The sequence below is a fragment of the Fulmarus glacialis genome, unplaced genomic scaffold (genome assembly GCF_000690835.1).
Source record: "Fulmarus glacialis isolate BGI_N327 unplaced genomic scaffold, ASM69083v1 scaffold36193, whole genome shotgun sequence".
In the NCBI taxonomy this organism is placed as follows: domain Eukaryota; kingdom Metazoa; phylum Chordata; class Aves; order Procellariiformes; family Procellariidae; genus Fulmarus; species Fulmarus glacialis.
Genome location: NW_009204260.1, coordinates 8,520 through 30,405, shown reverse-complemented (window position 1 = coordinate 30,405; position 21,886 = coordinate 8,520). Strand labels below are relative to the sequence as shown.

The 21,886-nt window shown below is 42.6% G+C and overlaps 1 protein-coding gene across 1 annotated transcript in view; it reads right to left on the bottom strand.

The window, feature by feature from the left end:
- The window catches only part of ARHGAP20 (Rho GTPase activating protein 20), a 50,517-nt gene extending 29,966 nt beyond the window's left edge, over positions 1 to 20,551 (bottom strand). The window contains exons 1-2 of the mRNA XM_009574931.1: positions 20,469 to 20,551; positions 1,173 to 1,343 (exon numbers count right to left, since the gene is read on the bottom strand). Of these exons, the coding sequence (XP_009573226.1) occupies positions 1,173 to 1,343; positions 20,469 to 20,551 (254 nt within the window). The remainder of the gene's footprint in view (positions 1 to 1,172; positions 1,344 to 20,468) is intronic.
- Positions 20,552 to 21,886: the final 1,335 nt, after the last annotated feature.

Sequence of the window (21,886 nt, the reverse complement as noted above, 5' to 3'; positions counted from 1 at the left end):
ATAAAAGGGGCCTAGAAGCCTAGGTAAGTTGCAAATATTTAACATTTGAAAGCTTAAATTACATAAATTACATAAATACAGTGACAATGCTATTACTGCTACTGCTGGTAGAATAGCAAGATTTCCCCTAAATATCCTTATGTTCACCACCCACCCCTAGTGGAACATTTTTTGGGTAAAATATCCTCTGTGTTGTCACACTACATCAAGTGAAGAAGTTCAGCTGGGGGGGTTACATTTACTATGTGGGATTCAAACGGACACAGGTCAGATTTCCACAGAAAACACAGATTTATTCTGGCTTTTCCCAGCAGCCTCTGAAACAATTGCTTAAGCAAAAGCCCAGGATCCACATCGAGATTACCCACCCTGTGAAACCACAAACACAGTGCCTAACAGAGAATGAAGCTGCATCACGATTTTTTATGATTATTTCCCCATAACCCATAACAACAAGTGAAAGCACCCTCTAAAATTGCCTTAAACCAAAAATGCTGCACAAAGCTGGCATGCTAGACACAGCTTGTAAATCTGATTTAATTGTGAATGGTAGAGTGAATAATCAGAGCTCAGCAGCAAGCCTGATTACACATGAACACTACCCAGACTGCTCAGCATCGCTTCCTTTCTCCTTCCCCTTCCCCACATTCCTCCTGGCACAGCACAACTTACACTCCGATGCCACCTGCAATCTCTATTTTTATATAACTGCTCATCACTGCTGTGTATCAAAGCAGCTTCCAGGTAAGCGTTAAGACCTGTAGCCCTTCTGCGACACAGCCACCGGTGTTATGCACACCCTATAGGACTGAAGATGACCTGTCTAAAACACAACAGTCAGTTGAAGGCAGCGCAATGGACACAGTCGAGCACCGATGAGTCTTTTCTATGACACTGCGCTCCCAAAGCAGGGAAGATGATACAATGCAAACAATATATTCAGGAACATCTGATACTTCTTTAAAATGTTGCATCCTGGAATTCCTCTATGGCCATGGGGTTTTCAAAGGTGCCTGAAGAGGTCAGGCACCCAACTTCCATTGACCAAATAAAAAGCTTCCTTATGATTTAGGGAAGATTTGCTACTAAAAAAGCATTATGGAAATCCATGTTATGCTCTGCTGAGAAAAAGGGCTGCTCTGTAGGAGCAGTGCCGGAGGTGCCATACTTACTTGGACTTGGCAACAACCAGAAGGTCTGTGAAGAGGAAAAGGTGTCGCTCCTGGGTTTGCAGACCCGTCTTCAGCTGCACGTGGCCGTCCAGGATGAACGTTCGGTTGTGGCACATGAAAGACTGCACAAGGGGACATGCCTCTGGGCTGATGGGGGAGAAGCAGCCTTCCCTGAAAAAGGAAGTAAAGGGAGTAAAGGAAAGTGAATCAGCCTATTGCCTGTGAGTGAGAACCAGGCAGCAACTTTCTACACCCACTGCCAAAAAGAATTTATTTGACCACGTTTCAGTGAAAGGTGAGAGGGGCAATGAAGATAATCCAGCAGTCTAATTCGGAGACAAAATCTGTTAGGGACTGTCCTCACTGAATCTTTTACAGCCAAAGCACATGGATAGCATTTAGCAAAATTCAAATACAGCCCTCTCCATTTTGTCTGTTTGTATTTGTGTCCGGTTGTACTGAAGTCTTAGAGAAAATACCGCACCTTCTATAGCTCCCCAGAGGCTGAAGACATATGCATGACAAAGGGATAACTGCACACCCACCTTGGTCAGAAGGAGACTTGTACTTGGGGTCAAGAGCAATTTACAGAAATTATTCAGAACCAAGGACTAACATAAGGTGCAACTGAACTTTGCTAGATACAGACCATGTACTAGATGCAACATGAAAAGAGGCAGCTCTGCCTCTCTCCCAGTGCACAACCAACACTGAAGTAAGCTCCCATTGCAGGGTTTACTTACGTGACTGGAGCATGGCTATGCTGGTCTGTGGCTGTGGTGTTTAGAGGCTGCTGGATAATCCAGCAGGTCTATGGGGGACAGATCAGGCTCCTGGAAGACACTGATCTTTTCTAAGGAGGTATCGAGTAGGTTGCAGTCGAAGGTTACTGATGGTGGAGACATGATTCCTGCAACCCCTCCTGATCTAACTGTTCTGCGTGACATAAAGCATGACATTGAAGCAGAAATTAGAGTTTCTCTGGCACGACGGTCAGTTCGCTCACCCAGACAGGATATCCCTAGTTTCTGAGCCTCACCCTAACAAATGTCTATTTATACGTTGCCGAACTGAATGAATGTGAGGGTCTGAGGGGAGGACACTCCTCCTCCAGGGTTCTCTAGAAGCTGGTTGCAGGTCAGGCTCTCCCTTGGAAAGCCAGAGACATGGCTTCAAATTCTCCCAAGCAGGTGAGAGAACTGAACCTGCGTCTCCTATACTCTGGTGTACCTTAAATAATAAATTTCTGGTTTAAAACCATGACCCATCAGGATCTTTACTCATGATTTTTAAATGCAACTTTTCAATTATTTGCTTTCCTTATAGGTGCCTCCAAATTAACCACTTCCACTTCCCTTTGGTTGAATGAATCAGTTCAATTTTTATTCAAATGTATTTACTTTTTTTTTCTTGTTAAAAAAAAGAAAAATTAAGCTAAAACTTGGCAGAATCAGCTTGGCAAGGAAAGGCTGAAGTGACCAGCTTTATGATTATAGTTTATTCCTGATCCCGCTAGAATGGATGACAAACACCTAATGACTTTGCTGGGAGAAGAAATGGACCTTATACAGTGAAAGTCACAAAACATATGGGAGAGATATGAAAGAAAACAAGAATGAGCAAAGAAAACCTTCAAAAAAAGGTCATAAACCTTCTTGCACCTCTCCTAGAGACTGGATGATTCCCAGCCCTCCTCTCCTTGAAGCCTGTGGTTGGATTACTCGGGAAATTATTTAGGAAATCCTGACAGCTGGGAGAGAAAGGATAAGCTCTGAGATTGGCCTACATTAGCAGGACACACTTTCACTGATCTGTAAGGAGCTGGTGAGGATCTCTACCTTGGCTTTGGTTTCCCCTTTCTGGCTGGGAGCCTGAGTTTTTGAAAGAATTCCTCAACTTAATCTGTCTTAAACTGTGTTTTAATCTTGTCTTTCATTACCTACCTCTTCAGGGAAGAGGGAAAGAAGACGAATGACTTTCAGAATGAATAATGCAAACCTGAAATTATTTGATCATTCCTCAGCAGAAGGGGTGTCCAGGAGTGTGGAGGTTAAAGCAGAGAGAGGAGTTTTGGTCCAATACAACAGTGCTGTGTGGCCAGCAACAGGAGTCAGGGGAAGAGCAAGCATCTCTCCTACCCTGCCACTTCCGTGGGACGGGGAATTCATCAATTCACCAGTTCATCAGTGCCTGACAGGTTACTGGGACTCAATTTCATAAACTCCCTAGCAGCACTTGGCACAGAAACTTAGAAATCAGGAATGATGAGCAGTCCATCTGTGTGAAAGCCTTCACCTCAAAGGTTAAGTCAGGGAAATACTCACTTATATTTGAACCCAGTAACAACAATAGTTAGAAAAAACTCTTCATGTTACACTGCTGTAACCAAATCAGCAGAAACATTCATAAAATCATACTGAAGTGCCTGCCCCGACTGACTTTCCTGTAGGTTCAGGCTCATATGTCTCCATATAGGTAACTCTATTTGATTATTCCCATTTGTACATTTTCTACATCCTGATTTGTAAGCCCGGGAATCTCTCAAGTTAAACTAAGCAAAATCTTTGTCATGCAGCTAAGCAAAGGAAGGTGCAGTAGGTTTATTAATGCCAGCAGGGGTCGAGCAAATTGAACTTGGTTTTAGAACAGGAAAATGCAATAACATAAATCAGTTATTTTAATGAAATCTGCCTTTTGACCCAATGCCTCTCAAGCTTCTCTGTCATCTGAACTCTAACAAGCACTCTCATATACTTTAATAGAGTTTACCTGATAAGTCTTATCAAAAAAAAGTGAAAATATTTTCTTCCTTTCCAACAAAGGGGAAAAAATCAAAGCCATTAATTCAACCAGAACCTTCTAAAGCCCCAGGACGAAGGAACATGGAGGAAATTCACCAGCAGTGACAAAAAATGTGTTTTGGAAATCATGCTTTTGATCCTCTCAATTAACGTTCCATTGTTACAAGACATGAATGAAACCCACGGTTTGCTACATTGAAGAAAATGCAGATCAGCTATACCTTCAGGCATAGGGATTTATATAAGAGAGGTATTTTTAGAGTTCAGTTTTTAATGGCTCACTGATTTTTCTGGCCATTAAATGGGTCTAATTTTGAAAAAGTGCTAAGCACTCGAATACTGACTCTTTGAAAATTCCTTTTCATAGAATTATGCAAAAATCAGTACCTAAGTCAATATGATTTCTGATATAATTTAAAAAGTAAAAGTAAGTGATATAGGGCCTTCTCTGTGTTCTCTTAAAAGTCATTCTGTGATTAACACATGTAAAAATCCCACAAAGTAACACCTTTCCAGTTTAGCAGAAAAAAAGGCCATCTGCCAAGCTTGCTAAGAAGGAGTTGTGAACTGATTTCCAAAAGATGGGGATGTCCTGCAGAGTCAGCCATCAGCCATGTTCCACTGTGTGTAGAAGGCAGGCTGATACTGATGTTTAGATGGCATCGCCATTGTAAATCTCTAGTCTCAAGTGGACATTTCTTCCTAAAAGTACTATTTTGGGAGTCTAAAATTTCCATGTGTGGTTTTAACCAAGGAGTAAATTCTGTAATTTGAGGATATCTACAGAGATATTCTTGAGTTATTCAGGAAAAGACTAAAATCACTGTACTGGCTGAAATTATTAGAAAGATAACTGAAGATTTTTCTCCTGGCATTTCCAGAGCCTAAATTTTTACACCTATTATTTTTTCAAATTAATCAAAATAGGCATTTTGTGCCTATTTAAAAGACACAATGATTTAAAAGAACTCTTCAATTTTGTAGGTGTAATATGTGAAATTGAAGTCCAAAGAAGTCAGCCAAACATTGAAAAAATACATCCCCGTTGCATTCAGTGTGAAAGCAACACATCACTGCTCACTTCATCAATCCTGTATTTACCAGAAACCACAAAAGCACAAAATCCCCTTCTTCTTCCCCCTGCAGAGCTTCCTTGGGCTTTCTCAGTAAAACTGATACCTGAATGGCATGACCCCCAAAATGTTTATTCTTGGTGTAATGGAGATGTCAGCTTTATTCTCTATTTGTAGTGAAAATGATGAAAGAAATTACACTTTCCAAAGGAGAGTTTAACAGCCCATGTTAAGTGGTTACTAACTCCATGATCCAAATGTCATTTATGCCATTGGGAAGTTTTCCCTTGATTTCAGTCGATGATGACTTCAGCCTATCTATGATTTAGATTAAGCTATAAGAAGCCTCAGGGGAACAATCTGTTCCAAGGTGCCTAAGCTGGAATGAGCTATTGCAGGTATCTCAGCTATATGACATCCCTCTCACAGACTGCTCATGCTCCATCCTAAATCTTACTTTGTTGTTTTGGTTATCATTCCCTGCCAGAACTTCTCTCCACTGATGATATCTCTGCAGCCACAGAAATTGATTTCCTTTAGTGATGTAGCACCAATGCTCTCCGCATGACTGATACTTATTAAAATAAAATACAACTTTGCTCTTTAACCTTTGAAGTCCTTCACAGGTGAGAAATGCATCTTTTCATTAGCAGAGCAGTAAAATGGCAGCTATTCAAAAGGCTGAAATCTGATTCAGCCTAGCCACATGAGAAGCTGCACATGGTCTGTCCAATACTTACACATACATAATTCCTTTCCAAATTCCTCTCACAGTGAACAACTTAGCCTACACTCATTTCACACATAGGTAACATAAGCAAAAATACTGCAAGCTTGTGCCAGTGCTGAAGCCCAGGTAAGGACCAGAAGCTCTTTCCAGTTTTGTGCCTACACGCATAGAATTTGCAGCTTACACCATAAACCTAACCTTGTTTTGGCTACAGGCTAGAGAGGCCACCAAGCAGAGCACCTGCCAACTCTCCTCATGGTGTTCAGAGACGACAGACTTATTTTGTCTATCTCAAAGGCCAGTTTTGGATGGCTCTAAGGAACCAGCAATTTATCTTTTAGGAAAAATAAAGCCAATGAATTTTCAACTTCAATGTCTCTCAGTAAAGCATGTACTTTATCATCAGGGACTCACAGCATTGGGCTGGAGCAACCCACTGAGAGAAGCAGGAGCTATTCACACCCTTTCAAGGCTAGTGAAAACAGCAGCTACCTGCACAGTGAGAAACGTCTACAGCCCAGCCCACATTACAGATTTTTGCCAAAATGGATATATCAGTCAGGGATGACATGTGATTTGTGACCAGCAGAGATACCCCCAAAAAGCAAGCCTGATCTAGAAGTCAAGTTCCTTCATTTTCTTAATAGAGCTTATATTGGAAATCAGGTAAAAATATTTGCACTTTTTTTCTGTGCCTCCTACTCAGACCCTTAAGCTCCTAAAACTTCCTGTGAGAAGGAACTTTGATAGCAGCTTAATAGATGCTTGCTTCCTATTTTTGCTAATGAGGCAGGCCCTGCTAATTGGAGCTTGGAAGCCAAGATGGTTTACTGCTGCAAAACCTTTAGCACATAAGACACATTACCCATGTTTTGTGGCTAGAGGGTATTTTGCATTCAAGATAATTAACTTATTAAGGTATTGAGAACAATTCTTTAACCAACCAAAAGAAAAGAGCTCCAATTTGGTGTGCAAGCCCTGAGATAAGGTGGAAAAAAACCCCAAACCTGTAAACACAGCAGTGAGTGCTGATCTGCATCACAGGGTTGCTTACAGTGCACTCAAGTGCAATATTAACATTTCAGGACTTCAACACATATCTAATTTCATCATAAATGATAATTTGGATGTGACTTGTACCATATCCTGGCCAACCTGACAATATCATGATAATGGATCATCACATTTGGTATGAGAAAAGAGAAGAGTGAAAAACGAAGTGAAAGAAGAACTGGTTTTGTACACTGAAACCGAATGGCCACGCTTGGGACTGAACGCAAGACAACAGAGATGGTCCTGCTTATGCTCCTGATGAATTTAGCCTCTATCATACTGACAGCTCATTAAAGCACATGGTTTGAAAAGAGCTGCTCGGCCCAGCCTGCTCCATCCCCACTACCTGTTTGCATGGCCACACAAAAACCTGCTGGCTTCAGGGCCGAGCACTTGCAGCTCCTCTTGCCATGAACGAGGCTCCACGCAGACAAGGCTCACCCACATGGAGCAATCTGCAGCTCAGAGCCCTGTTTAGGCAGGCAGATTATATAAAAAAAATCCTCTGCATTTTTAAAGGTGGCAACCACTCACTACTGTCACTGCCTTCCAGCCATGACCAGTGCCCTCGGGGAGTCACGCACGTGCTCAGGATCTTTGGTGCTTCTTCCCACGTTGACTCCTCATGATTCGGAATATGCTTTTCATCTAAATTTATGCAGCACTTTATTCTAATAAATAATAATTATACCTGGAGGGTGAACGTAAGCACAAAAAGTATCAGCCTGGAGGGTAGGAGTGTTTTCCAGGAAGGTGGTAGGTAAGATATGGGCCGACACAAAGTTAGTATGCTGTTGTAATCTTACACTGACTATTTATAGAAGGGACTTGGGGAGACAAGCATAAAACTCTCTTAATCACATGGGCTGCCAACCCATTTCTGAAAATCTGCTGCCAACTTGATCTCTGCTATGCTAAGGGAGCTTCTTTCTGAGGATGCTGAGCATGTTTGCTTGCTGTTATCTATGGTAAATCTTATACAGTTGAAGGAGCACTTTGTGAAAACAGTGCAGCATTCCAGAAATAGCAAGGCTATTTTCTGCAGCACTCCGTTAAAGTCTCCTAGGCCATCACCATCACGTACAGTGGCTTTTGTACAATGAAACAAGTAAGATTGTGCTCAGTTTTTCAAAGAGCATTAGTTATTTTCTAAGTATTAAAATGCCTGCTCCTACTTGGTAAGTGTGCTTTACTGGCTGCAACTTCTTTTTTACGAATAATGAACAAATCTGAGGCAGTCACCTCTCACCCCTGTGTTTTCCCTCATGGACTGTGCCTGTGGATCCCACAGAAAGCCCTCTGCCACAGGCATGCGTCGGCTCCACTTCACAGCCTCTAGCACAGGGCTATCCTCACTCTACCCGTGCAAGCAGCTGGACCTCAGCAATCTGCAGCAGAAGATACCGCACCCAAGATAAAGCAGTGAGTCCCAATAGGGTCACAGAGCTTTTGGATCAAAATGCACTGCAACCCCCTCTCCAGCCCAGGCAGGGCAAGCACAAGCCTAGACAATAGAAGGAAGATGAATATTAATAGAGATTGGGAGCAAGTTTTCCTCAGATAAATAGATACATTTACATTTTAGGGCAGAAATCAGGGCTACCACTCATATTTAGGAAATCGGGTACCACTCCTCTGCTTCTAAAACTCAGTGTACACATTTTAATTCAAAATATATCAAGAAAATATTCCAACTTACATTATTCTAGGATTCTAAAGGTTGTTTTGTAAGTACCTGAAATCATCTTTGCATGATGTCAAAATCTTATTAAAAGTAATGAAAATTACTATGATGAATAATGTGGTTTACACTAAATGTTCAAGGTGTAACTGTATTATTTTTCTGTAGTCTTCCAAAAATCAGTAAACGATTAAGACTTGCAGTAAAATATCACATAGCTGTAGGGTAAAATGCATCATTAAAAAAAATCCTCACACATTTCAGGATGGAAGCTTGGCAGCTTAAGTGAAAACAAGCTGCACTTAAGTAATTTCTACATAGCCAAAAGGACAATATTCTCTGCAGAGCAAATATGTACTACAGTGTGGTGGCTGGAGACAGGAAACACACTTGTGGTTTGGTTTACTTCCAAGGTTTTTTGTTTTATTTTAACAAACAGCTGCAAGGTGTTTATTCTGAAAATTCAGCACCAGGGCAAAATTCTCTGTTGGTATAAATTAGCACCACACGTTTCGGTCATATTTTGCCTATTTCCACCAGAAAAGAATTTAGTGCAAGTTATTTAAAGCCTATCAAAAAGTTCTTGCAGTGTGGGTGTCCTCCAGTCCTGCTATACAGCTCTGCTAGCAATCAACAAGTCCAAGGGGTTTTGGTCCAAGTCTCCCTGAGCAGGGGAGATGTTTGGGGGAGGACATATTCACATGTAGAAGTCAATAAAGCCTTTTTTGGCCTTTGAAATAATTGATCCTCTATTCCCCACTGCAGTTCCCACTCATTTTTGCTGAGTGACACAGCACCACCACCTTGAGTTACTCTCCCATTCCAGTTGCACCAGGGAAATGGCATTCCAGGCATTGTCTACCCAGACAAAGATTTCGTTGTTCAGATGAAAAAAAGTCAGGAAAAAAGTGACCTTGGGGGGGAAAGAAAAAGGAAAAGAAAAAAAAAGGAAAAGAAAAAAAGGAAAAAAAATAGGATGAACAGAGGGCAAAGAAAAGGCCAGAACTTAACACCCCAGCACTGCAGTTCTGTACCATGGTTGTCTGGGCTTTTTGGAGCTTCTTGTGGCCTACAAGAAGTCAGGAGGCACAGGCCACCTTTGCCACTTCCACCATGGCTCCTTCCCACCCATTCCAAGGAGGCATACAGGGGAGCACTCTGGGATCTCAGTTTCACCCATGTCCCCCTAGGAGGATCCAATATTATTTTAGTAGCCTGAAGGGATAAGGTTTCTGTCCTACTTAATTTTTTGGGGAAGCAGCAATCACAATTGGGACATTTAATCCCACTTAATCACAATTGGGACATTCAAAAGCCTAGCTCATGAGTTACCTCATGGACAAAACTACCCTTTCCTTCAAAAGGGGGTTTCAAATATCTTCTTGCAAACTGTATTACAAGAGTTCGGCACAGCTCATGTAATAGCCAGGGCTACCAAAAATAGCCAGGACATGCTGCAGACCTCTGCAGAAACAGGTCATTTCAAGCTGAGGTGCACATGAGGTGAAAAGATTGGTGTGGGCATCTTTAAAAATCCCTTCTGGACCATCATGTATGGCTGTTAATGAGCCTGCGGCTATCTGCCTACCCTATCGTCTGCAGCTACATGTTACACAGGCTGTAGATGGGCAAGAATAAGGCACTTGTGTTACCATGTTCTTTTAACAGGGAAACAGCATTTTCTAGGTGACTGCCTAGGTTTATTACTTGTCAGTCACCTCATTCAATTATCAGGTAGTACCATGGGGGCTGCTCACAGTCTCTCAAAGTCTCATTACTCAACAGTCATTCCCCTTTAGCCTCTGATTTTCCCTTTCTTTAAGAAGTAATTCAGCTAGGCTCTTCCCCTCCCTGGCTCGTGCCACCTGGGTAGAGTCTGCAGTTAGGCAACAACGAGTTTTATGAAAAACAAATGCATTCAAAACAGTGCAAGACTTTAAATATGTGGCCAGGTAAAGCAAACCTGGAATCCACTAGCTGCTGTTCCCTGATTGCCCTTTTTCAGGAGAAAACTTGCTGATTATAAACAAAGTAATCACATACAAAGTGACCTATAAATAGCCGCAAGTACTGCCTTTAAAAGATAAGCCCCTTCACCATGCTTTATCCTCCCACAAGCTGCAGCTCTCGTTGAAGCTGCTGCTGCGTACCCTTGCTTGTATCCCCACAACTGTGGGACACTCTGGGGTGAACTCCACAAACCTCCACTGCAGATGTTAAGGGAGGATCTGCCCAGGCCTTGTATTGGCTTAAATTTTTAAGGACCGCTTCCCTACAAGGGATGACCAATATGGGTGCCGCATGGAGAACGGGATTGTCACTTCACTGCACCTGTCCCAGCTGTAACAAGAACAAATCTGGCTTTGGTTTGCCCCAAGGGCTTTAAACCATATTTTGATACTAGTACTACAGCACAGGAATTATCCTATTATAGTGAAGAGATTACTTGATATGCCTGTCGCTGCCAGCTATTGCAAGTATAATGACCCAGATTCCTTATGAACAGCCAGCAGACAAATTAGTTGCAGCCACATGCACCGGTTTGCTCTCCTATAACGGACTGCCTACATATTCAATGAGTTTTTTGCATAGCTACTCAGGCAGGTTAGTCAGAGGTTTCTGTTCCACCAGTGATCTGAGCTGGAGAAAAAAGCTGTTAAAGGATTCCCCATATCCCTGCACCTGATGGTAATTACTTTACGTAAGGGAGAAGCAGGCACAGGCCAGTTACCTGCAAAGAAGGCAACCTGGAGAACACAAGAACCTTTTCCATGATGACTTTTTTTCCCCGTGGCTTTTTTTATCAAAGGCTTTTGAACCTTTGATAGAGCAGCAGAGCTTGCCTGTGTCTGATTAGTGACCTCCTTGTAGAAATACATGTCACACCTGACACACCACCCACCAGGAAGCCTGTCCTGCTCTTGGACAGCGAAACAGAGGGGAATGAGTGTGAGGTTGCTTAGTCAGAGGAACTCAGCAACCAAATGTGTTTCCAGAGAAGCCCTGATAAAATGAGATGCCTTGCAAAATATTAGATATGGTTTTACTACCAGAATAAAATGCAGAGGGAAGAGAGGGAAGGAAGGTGGATGAAAACATGTCAGCTCTGCTTATTCATTCAGGTGAAAGTCTTTACTATTCTTTTCTGCATTTTCTGAATAATCCTGCCATGAAGACCTAGGATGCACCTAGATGTACTGAGATACCTACTCCCACTGAATGCAGTCTGTGTTCAGTGCACAGGCTCCCTATAGATCGCATGAGGATCCAAACCAGCACACTCATCTCAGTACTTACAATCACTTTCAGCTAGAGGACAGGACAGGCTGAACATGGATGTGTCAGTGGGTGATATGCAAAAATAATCCTGGCAACAGATGCAGGCCTTTCCCCTCCCAGGTAAGTGCTTTTACCATTCTTCTACAGAGCCAAGCTTGCTCCTGTGAACATAAGATTTTTGGTCCCAGGAACATTGCATGTCCTTCTGCAGAGTGGCCCAACTTCAACTGCGGGAGGGAGAAGGAAAGTCCTCACTCACACCAACTACCCTCTGCTTTAGTAGTTACATTACTCTTCTGGGAAGCAAAAGATGAATTGCCTAAGGAGGCAGAGAGCTGAACCTGGGTGATCCATCGAAAGCTCACGGACTTCGAGGCCAGCAGTTTCACAAAGAGCAGTGGTGGTCTGTGGGGACCTGCCAAAGGAGCAGGCTAGAAACGCCTAGTGTAGCTTACGCCAAGCTTGCTAGATGGCACAAACCTTGGTTGCAACATAGACCATGGTCTCTCCCTGCCAAAATACCTGATGAGCCTTCCCATTTCAGCCCTGATATTGCATGTTTGGAAACCACTGCCCTAAACAATTATTAAAAAAACACTCAAAAAAAATGGACTCGGCCAGAGGTTTAGAAGACAGCAATATTTGCAACAATTTTGTGAGGGCCTTGCTCTTGCCCGGGCAGTTAAATAGTGGACTCATGGATGGAGCTTCTCAGGAGCCTCACACGAAGCAGTGTTTAGTTCTTTGACACAGACCTGTTCATGCCATACTGGGATGTGCAAAAGCACAACTCCAGGTGTTTGGGGAGCTCTTTGGTCAGTAGGAGAGTCCCTAAAAAACAAAGGCACTTGGGAGGTCAGGCAACCACTGAGATGATGTTTTTTAAGTCACTATTTTAGATTCAGGTACCTAAATTATTCCCATGTCTTGCCCTTGAGGCTTATTATCCTTTATTGGATCTAGCCCCTGGTACTCAAACACTTAAGACACGGGCACAGAAGAAATCTAAAGACAGACTGTTACTCCTGTGGTGTGATTAAAAACTCCTCACCAGCAGTTTTGTGCACCATGAGGAAGGAACTGGCACAGCAGAAGTGATGCCGTATCAGCCAGGAAGAGAGTTCAACGCATATTTAATGCTGGCCCTTGTCAGAGGTGAGAGCAACCAGAGGCTGCACATCAGCCTGCACATCATTAGAGGTTTTCTGCTTGTTTACACAAGATAAACGATCACAAAGCAGTCTGAGCGAGTCGGTCTGTGATTTCCTCAGGTAGGCCGCTGCCCAAACTGCTTGGCCAGACTGTCATTTGGCAGAGATTTTATTGTTTAAAATCAGGGATACACAATGGCTGGACAACAGCTGCATTTTGCCAGGCCTCAAGGCCTAATCCAAAAAGCCCCCAAAATGGGCCACAGCCAAAAGCACATGTGGACAGTGGGACATCTGGACAAGCAGAGCCCTGCGCTCATCCCGATGAGCAGTGCCCCTTGTCTTAAAACTGTCACAACTCTACCCAAAGGGGAATCAGCTTAAAGCGCTAGTGTTAAACTATTAGTCATTTATTGCAAAATTAATCCCTCATTTAAACTCCAAGCCCTCCAAAACCCTGCTTCCAAGCCTTCCTTCTTTTTTCCTCTAGTCCTTTTCTTTTAATAAAAAAGGCAGCATATCTCTGAGAGCCACAGCTCATTTCAATCTCCAGATGTACAAACATCGCTATAAGCCAGTTTGTACGTCATAAATGAAGAACTGATGGGTTTTATCAAAAACAAACATATGCACACATACACACACATGCTCACACACAAAACAAAACAGAAAAAACTTTTTTTTGCCAATCTCTGAGTTAAAAGGCCATTTGAGGCCTCAGAAAGTTCACTTTGTTCCTTGTTAACAGTTAATAAAATTTTATCCCCAGCTATTACTACATAAAAATAACTTTTGCGTTCAAGCACATGGTTTAAGGAAACAATACTCCAGTGTCATAATTAGCGTAAATCAAGCATGAATTAGAAATACTATAAAAATGACAACTTGAACAATATCATCACAAGTTATTTTAATTATGTGCAATTCCATTAAAAAGGAAGAGCAATTTGATACAAAATAGTGTTTTGGTTTTTTTAAAAATCACTGTTTTTCTACAAATTCATGTATCCTTACCTTACATAGGGAAACATGACATACTGAGGGAAGAAATTTGGGGAAGTTCTCATACAGAGATTTCTGCCCAATCAGATTAAGCATAAAATGTTAAAACATCAAAACTTTTCATTAAATGGAAAATCTCAGAAAAAATCCTGATCAGAAGTTTTGAGACTGAATTAAATCTAAAAATTAAACCCAAAAGCAAAGAACTTTTCATTTGTTTTGTTAACTGAGTCTTTAGGAACAGGATTTTCCCTCCATCTTGATGACTAGAAACTTGATTTCTAATGAAACTGTGATTTTTATAAGCACATGACTCCTGAAGCTCGAGCTTTATGGAAAAAGCTATGAAATATCACAAGTCAAGATAAAATAAGCAGTGCCTGTACTTAGTCCCTCACATTGGGAAACTCTATTTCGTGGGATTTTGCCCTTTTTCTTCCTTTCTTTCATAAAATGGCTCTTCTGTATCCTTGAGTGTATTGGAGTCTCTCAGACAAAGGACTGTAAGATGAGAAGTGCAGAACACAGGGCTGCCCCCGGTGTGCTGCCACTTTCATTTTCACCTGGGGGAACCACTCTGACAACAGCGTGTGCTTCCCAAAAAACCATGAGCCCTGCGGCTTCAGAAAGACTGCCTGGCAAGGGCTCCCCTCCACTGCATGCCTCTTCCTAAGGGTGAATGAAGGCGTTTAAGTGCCCTCGTTTCTTGCAACCATACCATTTGGGTGGCCGAGGGCACGGGGGGAGGCTTTAGAGACGTTGTTTCAGTTGTGCACGTGCATGCCTAGCGTTAGCTACCCGGCCCTCCGCCACCTGAGTTGGCCTTTCACAAGCCATGGGGCAGCAGGTGAGGGCCACACCAGGGAGCAACTGTCAGGCAGGCCTTGGCTTGCCTGACAGCCACTTCGGCCTCAAACACGGTAAATCTTCCTCTACTGCCCACGGCACCAGCTTCAAAGTGACTTGTTACCCCGTTATCCCCTCCCCTCACCTCCATTTTGCAGCCTCCAAGGGACACCCTGCCCCTCGAACTGACCTACCTGCATTTGAAATGGACAGAGGCTGGGACAGTATCTGGCCATGCTACCTCCTGTCCTGGTTTTGAGCTCGTCTCTCCCATCACCGCTGGTAGCGTGTAACAGCTTCGGAGGCAAAACCCAACATTGATCATACGTATGACACACACAGGCACACACGGAAGTGTGCACACATGCAATATGGCAGCCTTTGTCTTGCAAAGCCCCTGAGGTTTAGCTGCCAAGCGCCATTTGTCTCACACCATCCCAGGGCTGGTGCCCTGCAGCAGGGTGGCCCTAAGGCCATGCCCCGCGTGCTGCCAGCAATGGCACTATCGATCGGCCAGGCCACGGTGGCCACAGCCAAAGGTCCGGCTCCTCCACCTGACAGGTTTGCTGTGGTGACTGACGGGAAGAGGCGCCTCGGCGGCAGGGCGGCCTCGGGAGCCAGGTGGGTGCCGTCCCCGCTCCGCACCCCAACAAGTGCTGTCATGGTGCCCAGGGGGCTGCCTCTGCCACAACAGCTGAGGGGACAGTGGCTGCTCGGGGCGTACCAGGCCTCATCCTGCGACAGCCAGTAAACAAAATGGCTGTGGGGCACAGTGGGGCAGCAGGTGCTCCCGCTCGATGCCCCTGTACCGTACCAAGGAGCTGAGGCTCACCAACTAAAAGCGCCTCGCAGAGATTATTTTGCTAGGCAAAATTATTCGCTACCATGGAAACGAGTGAAGAATGAGCAAAATTATTACAACCGAAATACCTACTTAACAAGTTGGTTACTTGCAATGAACTTTTATTCCCTTCCTCCCCGCTTGGATTTGATTGAAACACCAAATACTCATCTTCCCTGTGAAAAAAGACAGTTAAGGCCTTCTGGCAATTTACATTTATTAAAAGTCTCTATTTTTGTCTTCATCTAGTCACATAGCTTGGATCATCCACATATCTTCTGACTAAAACCCTGAAAACACAATGTCCAAGACTTTGGGAACACTCTGTATTTGACTAGCGCCAAGTGGAATGTATTACTAGATTACACATATGATCTTCGTTATCTGGGATAGTTAGCATTTGGCACAGGACCCCTGGAAGATAACATGCCAGAATCACTTACTGTGCGTTGGAAGAAGGAAGAGCAGCCTCTCTGTGAATGGCACAATACTGCTTCCACATACAGAAGGGAAAAAAACACCTTGAAAACTTGTGAAACCCTCAGTTTTTACCTTTAACTTTTTCTACTGTAAAATACAAATAATGAAATCAGGTGGGGGTGCCTTTTTAGGTACTTCCTTCTCAGGTTCTTTAAAGATTTGTTCATAAAACCTTTTAAAAATTATGCTTAATTTTTTTAAAAACAACCCCGGCTTCTAGCTTACACCAAAATAACATCATAAACATGCTTCGCACTGTAATAAAGAGTAGTTTCATTACTGATATTTTAACACCTTTAGTGTGTAGAGACACATATATAAAAATGGTAATGCAGACTCAGAAATTGTGAAATTATATTAATAAGTTTCAGCATGTAAAAATATCACTTTCAAAGATCTGGTGAGGTGTGCATTAGGAAAGGGGAAGCTGCCAGCAACTGCAACACAGAATTTGGCTGTCCCTGTGGAGTATCCAAGATGCGAGCAGAAGTCCGCCAACGCAGAGCAGAAACTTGGTAGCTTGGGCTTTGTTACATACGAAAATTGTTTTGAGGGACAGCAGAACAAAGGCTGAAAATTTGGCTTGAAACAAGTCTTTATTATTCTATATCAATTATTTTGAGATTACAAGACCTGATGCTTAAATCCAGGCCTCAGACATTTGTGTTGCACTGAAGTATATCATTAAGTTGTGCAGTTTTCATTAAAGGACACCAAAAAAAAGTAAGAGGAAAATTACAACCACGGAACAGGTTGTCCAGGGCCAAATATAACTAACCCGAATCCTTTGCTGATTTCATACACACTAACGGAGTTAACAATCAAACTTATTTTTCCTGCATCTGAGTATCAGCCAAGAAAAATATCAAAAGCTTACTTTTCCATTGTATTTCTAGAATAACTTTGCTCAAAGTGCTTCCAAAGAGGACATCTGATGATGTGAAACAGTCCTTACATGCCTATTCATCACTATTTTGTGAGGAAAGAGGAACTGTATAGGAAAAAGGAAGAGAAGCAAAAACAGGAGGCAATGAATAGTCTGCATATTTTCACCCCTTGGAAGTAAGGGCCCAAATTCCACTATACTATTTACTATGTTCCTCTGCTGCCTGCAGTTACAGTCGAGTGAGGCAGGGATTACAGTGTGGTTGCACATCTGTGCACCACCGTGCCATACAGCCATCCCAGAATTTCTCTGTAGGCCAAATATCTTGAAACTCCTTTTATATGACTGACATGGCAAGGCAAGATTTGTAAGGAAGGCTTAACTTTCATTAAACCAAATGATACAGCGCAGAAAAAGAAGACAAGCTTTTAAGCACACAAGACTTTCAGATTTGCTTCTTTTTCAGGACTGAAGAAGAGGACAATGGCACAAACAAGCATCTGCTTTTTCCAGCCAGATATCTCGCCTCACATCCTCGTGCCATCACAGCCACAACACCACTACCATTAAAAAAACGTAATCCTCTGAATGCTAAATAGCCATCTCCAGATGTCACAATGGTTTCTTTGAATACATATCATTAATAAACTTTAAAATGCCCCAAAGCAAGTCTGTCCAAAGTGGGTGCCACCACATTTTATGGAAGTGCCCTGTATATAAACCAAAGACACCTGACATATAAAGTGGTATAAAAATACAAACTGACTTGTGCTTCTAAGTATTTCCTGCCCTTTTAAACTTTGCACTTGTTCATTAATTTCAACAAATATTGAGGTGAGCCAGCTGCTGAGGTGAGAGGATTCATATAAATCCCTTACAGATGTTTGCTAACTTCAGATAGGAGCTTTATTATCTACAAGTCATTAATCAACCATTAACAAGTAAGTGTTATGGAGTCCCACTGCCAGAGGAGAATAATGGATTTTGCAGGCTGGCTGTGTCTACAAGAAGGGGAACTAAGAGCTGAGACAGGTCTGAGATAAAACATTTGGAGGAGATTAGAAAACATGAGAAGTCATTTTGTTGCTCTTCAGCTCGCCTTAAGAGAAAGTACTTCACAAGAGTTAAGCATTTACACAAACCAAGTGGAAAGTTCAAACTCATCCATCAGTTTGGTGATGAAGAGGAATGTATTTTGCACTGCCAAACAAGGAAGTCAGGCACAGGTGAGAATTACTGCTCCTGTGAACAACAATAAACACCATCCAAAGTGTTACACACTGATAGAATTTGAAGCTACAAAATCACCTGCTCTGGCTCCAGGGTCCTCAGACTTCACCCAATACCTCTCACTATGGCCACAAGCTTCAGTTCAAAACAACAGGAGCAGCTAAATTGTTGCATGCCACAGGCAGAGGACAGACAAGACTGAGGCAGCATCCACCAGTTGTGAAAGCGGCAGGGTCTACTGGCTAGGCAAAGCATTGCCCTTACTGTAGAGCAAGGCAACATTTTCCCCTCTTCAGTCCTCTTCACCACAAAGTTTCTGCCACCTGGCCTTACAAAAAAATCCTTCCACACACCAGATCTGGAAATAATTCTGATCCGGGCTATACAAGCAAGACATATTTACATTTATGAAAGCGTAAAATTCTTAGGTGAAAGTGTACATGCTGAGTATTATCCCACTCAGTGTCTCTCCACCTATGTCCAATTTCTGATACTTACGGAGCAGGCAATAAAACAAACAAAAAAATAAAAATGGAATTGAAGAAAAATGTCTGAACCCCAGCAGGCAAATCACAGAAGACTGAAATATAAACATTGAATATAGTTCATTCTCTTAATATCGAGGAGCAAGTGTTAAGACAGCTTGAGGGGAAGACATTATGGAGACATAAAGTGTATAAACTGCAGGAAACCTTACAGTCCAAGCGCTGAGAGATCCCATCTCTTGTCCCTGTACTCTCCAGTTATTCCTACTCCCCATAGTAATAGTCCGTCTCTAATTTCAGCACCTCAATTATGAATGTGTTATCTATGCCCAAAAGGTGGTATCACAATTATGAACATAGCTACAAATACAATTAATAAATAATAGTAAATTAAGAATAAATATGGTAGTACAAACAATGTAAACAATTTCAGTATTCTCATGAAGGGGTAACAAAATACCCATTCATCTTATTTTAAAGACCTGGAGACAAAGTCAGAGAGAGGCCACAGAAGAAATTTTACAGACAGAACCAGATCACATGTTGCTGGCTCTCAGTCCTAGGCTCAGGTCACTGGACTACACAAAAAGGTGCAAACACCTTTAGGAATTAATTTCTAAGTTTCCTCTTTTATGTCACAGCCAGCAAAAAGACCTGCAAGTAGTTTCAACTCATTTTCCTTTCCTATTTTGCAACTCTCATGTTTTCACAGAATACTTTCACAGGTTTCTGAAATACTGTGGAATTCTCCATGATGATGAATATGAAACCAGGTATTAGTTAGATCAAACACAAAAAACTTTCCAAAGCTCACATACTGATTACTTAACACATCACATAGTAGGAAAAAATATTCCTTACAAAGCCATACTTTAATTTCCCTCAATAATGTTTCTTCGTAAAGAGCTCTACGCAGCTGGAAGCATTAACAGCCTACCAGATGGTTCCCTTCTTGATAAACACTTATGTTTTGTAAGTTTAAAGTCTAATGAACTGTAGTGCAAGAAGACAAAAGTTATGTATTCAGAGTACTTCAAATGGCAGGTCAGGGCTGGGGCTGGACAGTGGACTAGCTCCACAGAAACTCCCATTTCTATGGTAGCTTTACATTGGGGTAGGGAAGGAGGAGAAACGGCTGATCCTGGCAGTAGATGAAGACAAAAAATGCTGAATGCTTCACACCCGCACACACCCACATACGCAGCCTCGCAAGCTGCTCATGCTGGAAGGGAGAAGGCTGTGACCACCAGATCCTGGCCCACAGCATTGTCCTAAACCGGCAGGTGCTTCCGGAGCCCTGGAGAGCCTGTACCATGCAGCAGTCCATGACAGAAACTTAGCTCAAATTAAATTGTACAATCCCACAATAACCACTCCTGAGTTATGCCTGGCATTGCATAAGTGTACAAGGCAGAAAGTAGGAAACATTAATCTTATTCTGCCCATGCCACCTCCCCAGCAGGCAATCGTAGCCAGCCCCAAATGAATTAGAACTGAGCAGCCCAAATGTTGCATGCCCAGTTGCAAACTGGGGAGCAGCTCTGCTTGCCCAGTTGGGTATAAACAGCACTGGGGAAACCCCCTCTAGGAGATTAGCCGGCGTCTGGGCTGGGTCTTTCAGCAGGCTTTATAGTTGTGCAGCTAGTGAGCAGCCTGAATTGTGGTTGACAACCTGGTGTGGACAATAGCTCAAAAACATTTCAAGTTTTGGGCTGAGAAACGGCAAAACAGTAGAGCCAGCAAAACTCACTGACTCACCTTGAGACTGATCGAGATCTGTTAAGTGCTTTGACAAAGATCAAAGATGGTGCAGACTGACGTCTTTGGGCCAAACTCTTCATTTTCTGATTGGAAAGAGAAACAAAATGAAATCACAGGTGAGATTCAGAACAATAACTGCATGCAAACAGAGTTGTCGCAGCCAGACTCCAATTTCAGACCATGGGAAAAAGGCTGAGTTATTGCCATCAGCAACCCTGGAGGGGGAAAATGCTTGTAAAATGTCACATATTGAGAAAAATGGGAGCACAACCAGAAAGCCAGTGACAAAGAAAAGCTGATAATTAGTGTTTATACACAGACACCTGAGGTACACTGTACACATGAAGTAAACACCTAGAGCTTGTCCTGAACCACTTTTTGTCCCTTAATAATCTACTGTACTTTAAATTTATCAAATATCCAGATGGTGGTTCAAATTTCAAATGTTTGATACATTTCTGTGTCAGGTCTGACATTTACCATAAATTAAGGTTTGGATTCTACCCACCCAACCTTATGTGCTACATTGGGCTACCTTTCTTTTCCAAATCTTTAGAGATGAGGGCATTTTCCTTCCCTACTAATCTAGCTGGGGCATTACATCTTGTCTCTCAGTGGTCAATAATGACATTTTTTTCATTCCTGATTATGCATGGGACAAAATAGGAAAGTGAGAGGCAGGGCAGTTCTTAGCACAGAACTAGGAAGGGAATGGGAAAAAGGAGACACTCAAAGACAGAGAATGCAGCAGGAAAAAAAAAAGACAAAGCATAGGGAAGAGATGAAAATGTCACTAGCTATCAAGGGAGCAGTGATTCCCATTGAGTGAAGTTGAATACTACCATAAAAATACTGAGCAAATAAACAACACTGGTTTCCCCAGAGGTAGAAATTTTCAAAAGCACCCACAGAAGACAAAACCACACATTTCCCTGAACACAAACGTATTCACCACTGTATCCTCTCTCTCCTGCAGCCAGAAGAAGGACTAAGGAATCCTGGCCCTAACTTGGGAGCTGCTCTCTAGAACCGGTTGTGCAGCCTGCTGCCAAGGTGCATGAACTCTCCTCTCACTGACCCTCCACCAGAAGGGTGGTAATTACCTTATTTAGCTCAAATATTTTTCAGAATAAACTGGTGAACAAAAGGACTGGTGTTGAACTCCTCCTGAGACCCCGACAGGGCAGTTTCCAATGCTGGAGCGGTCCCTTACACCAGCCTGGTAACCATTGAGAGCCCACAAACAGGTGAACCTTTGACAGTCATGACGTCTCTGTTCTCAATAATGGCAAAGCAAGTCTTTCTTCCTTTATACTAAAAATAACCCCTGACTACCAGGAACAGATATGTTAGGGAACAACTGATTCTTCTGCCAATGTATGCGCTGGATGTGGCACACATTTTGTTTGGGCAGG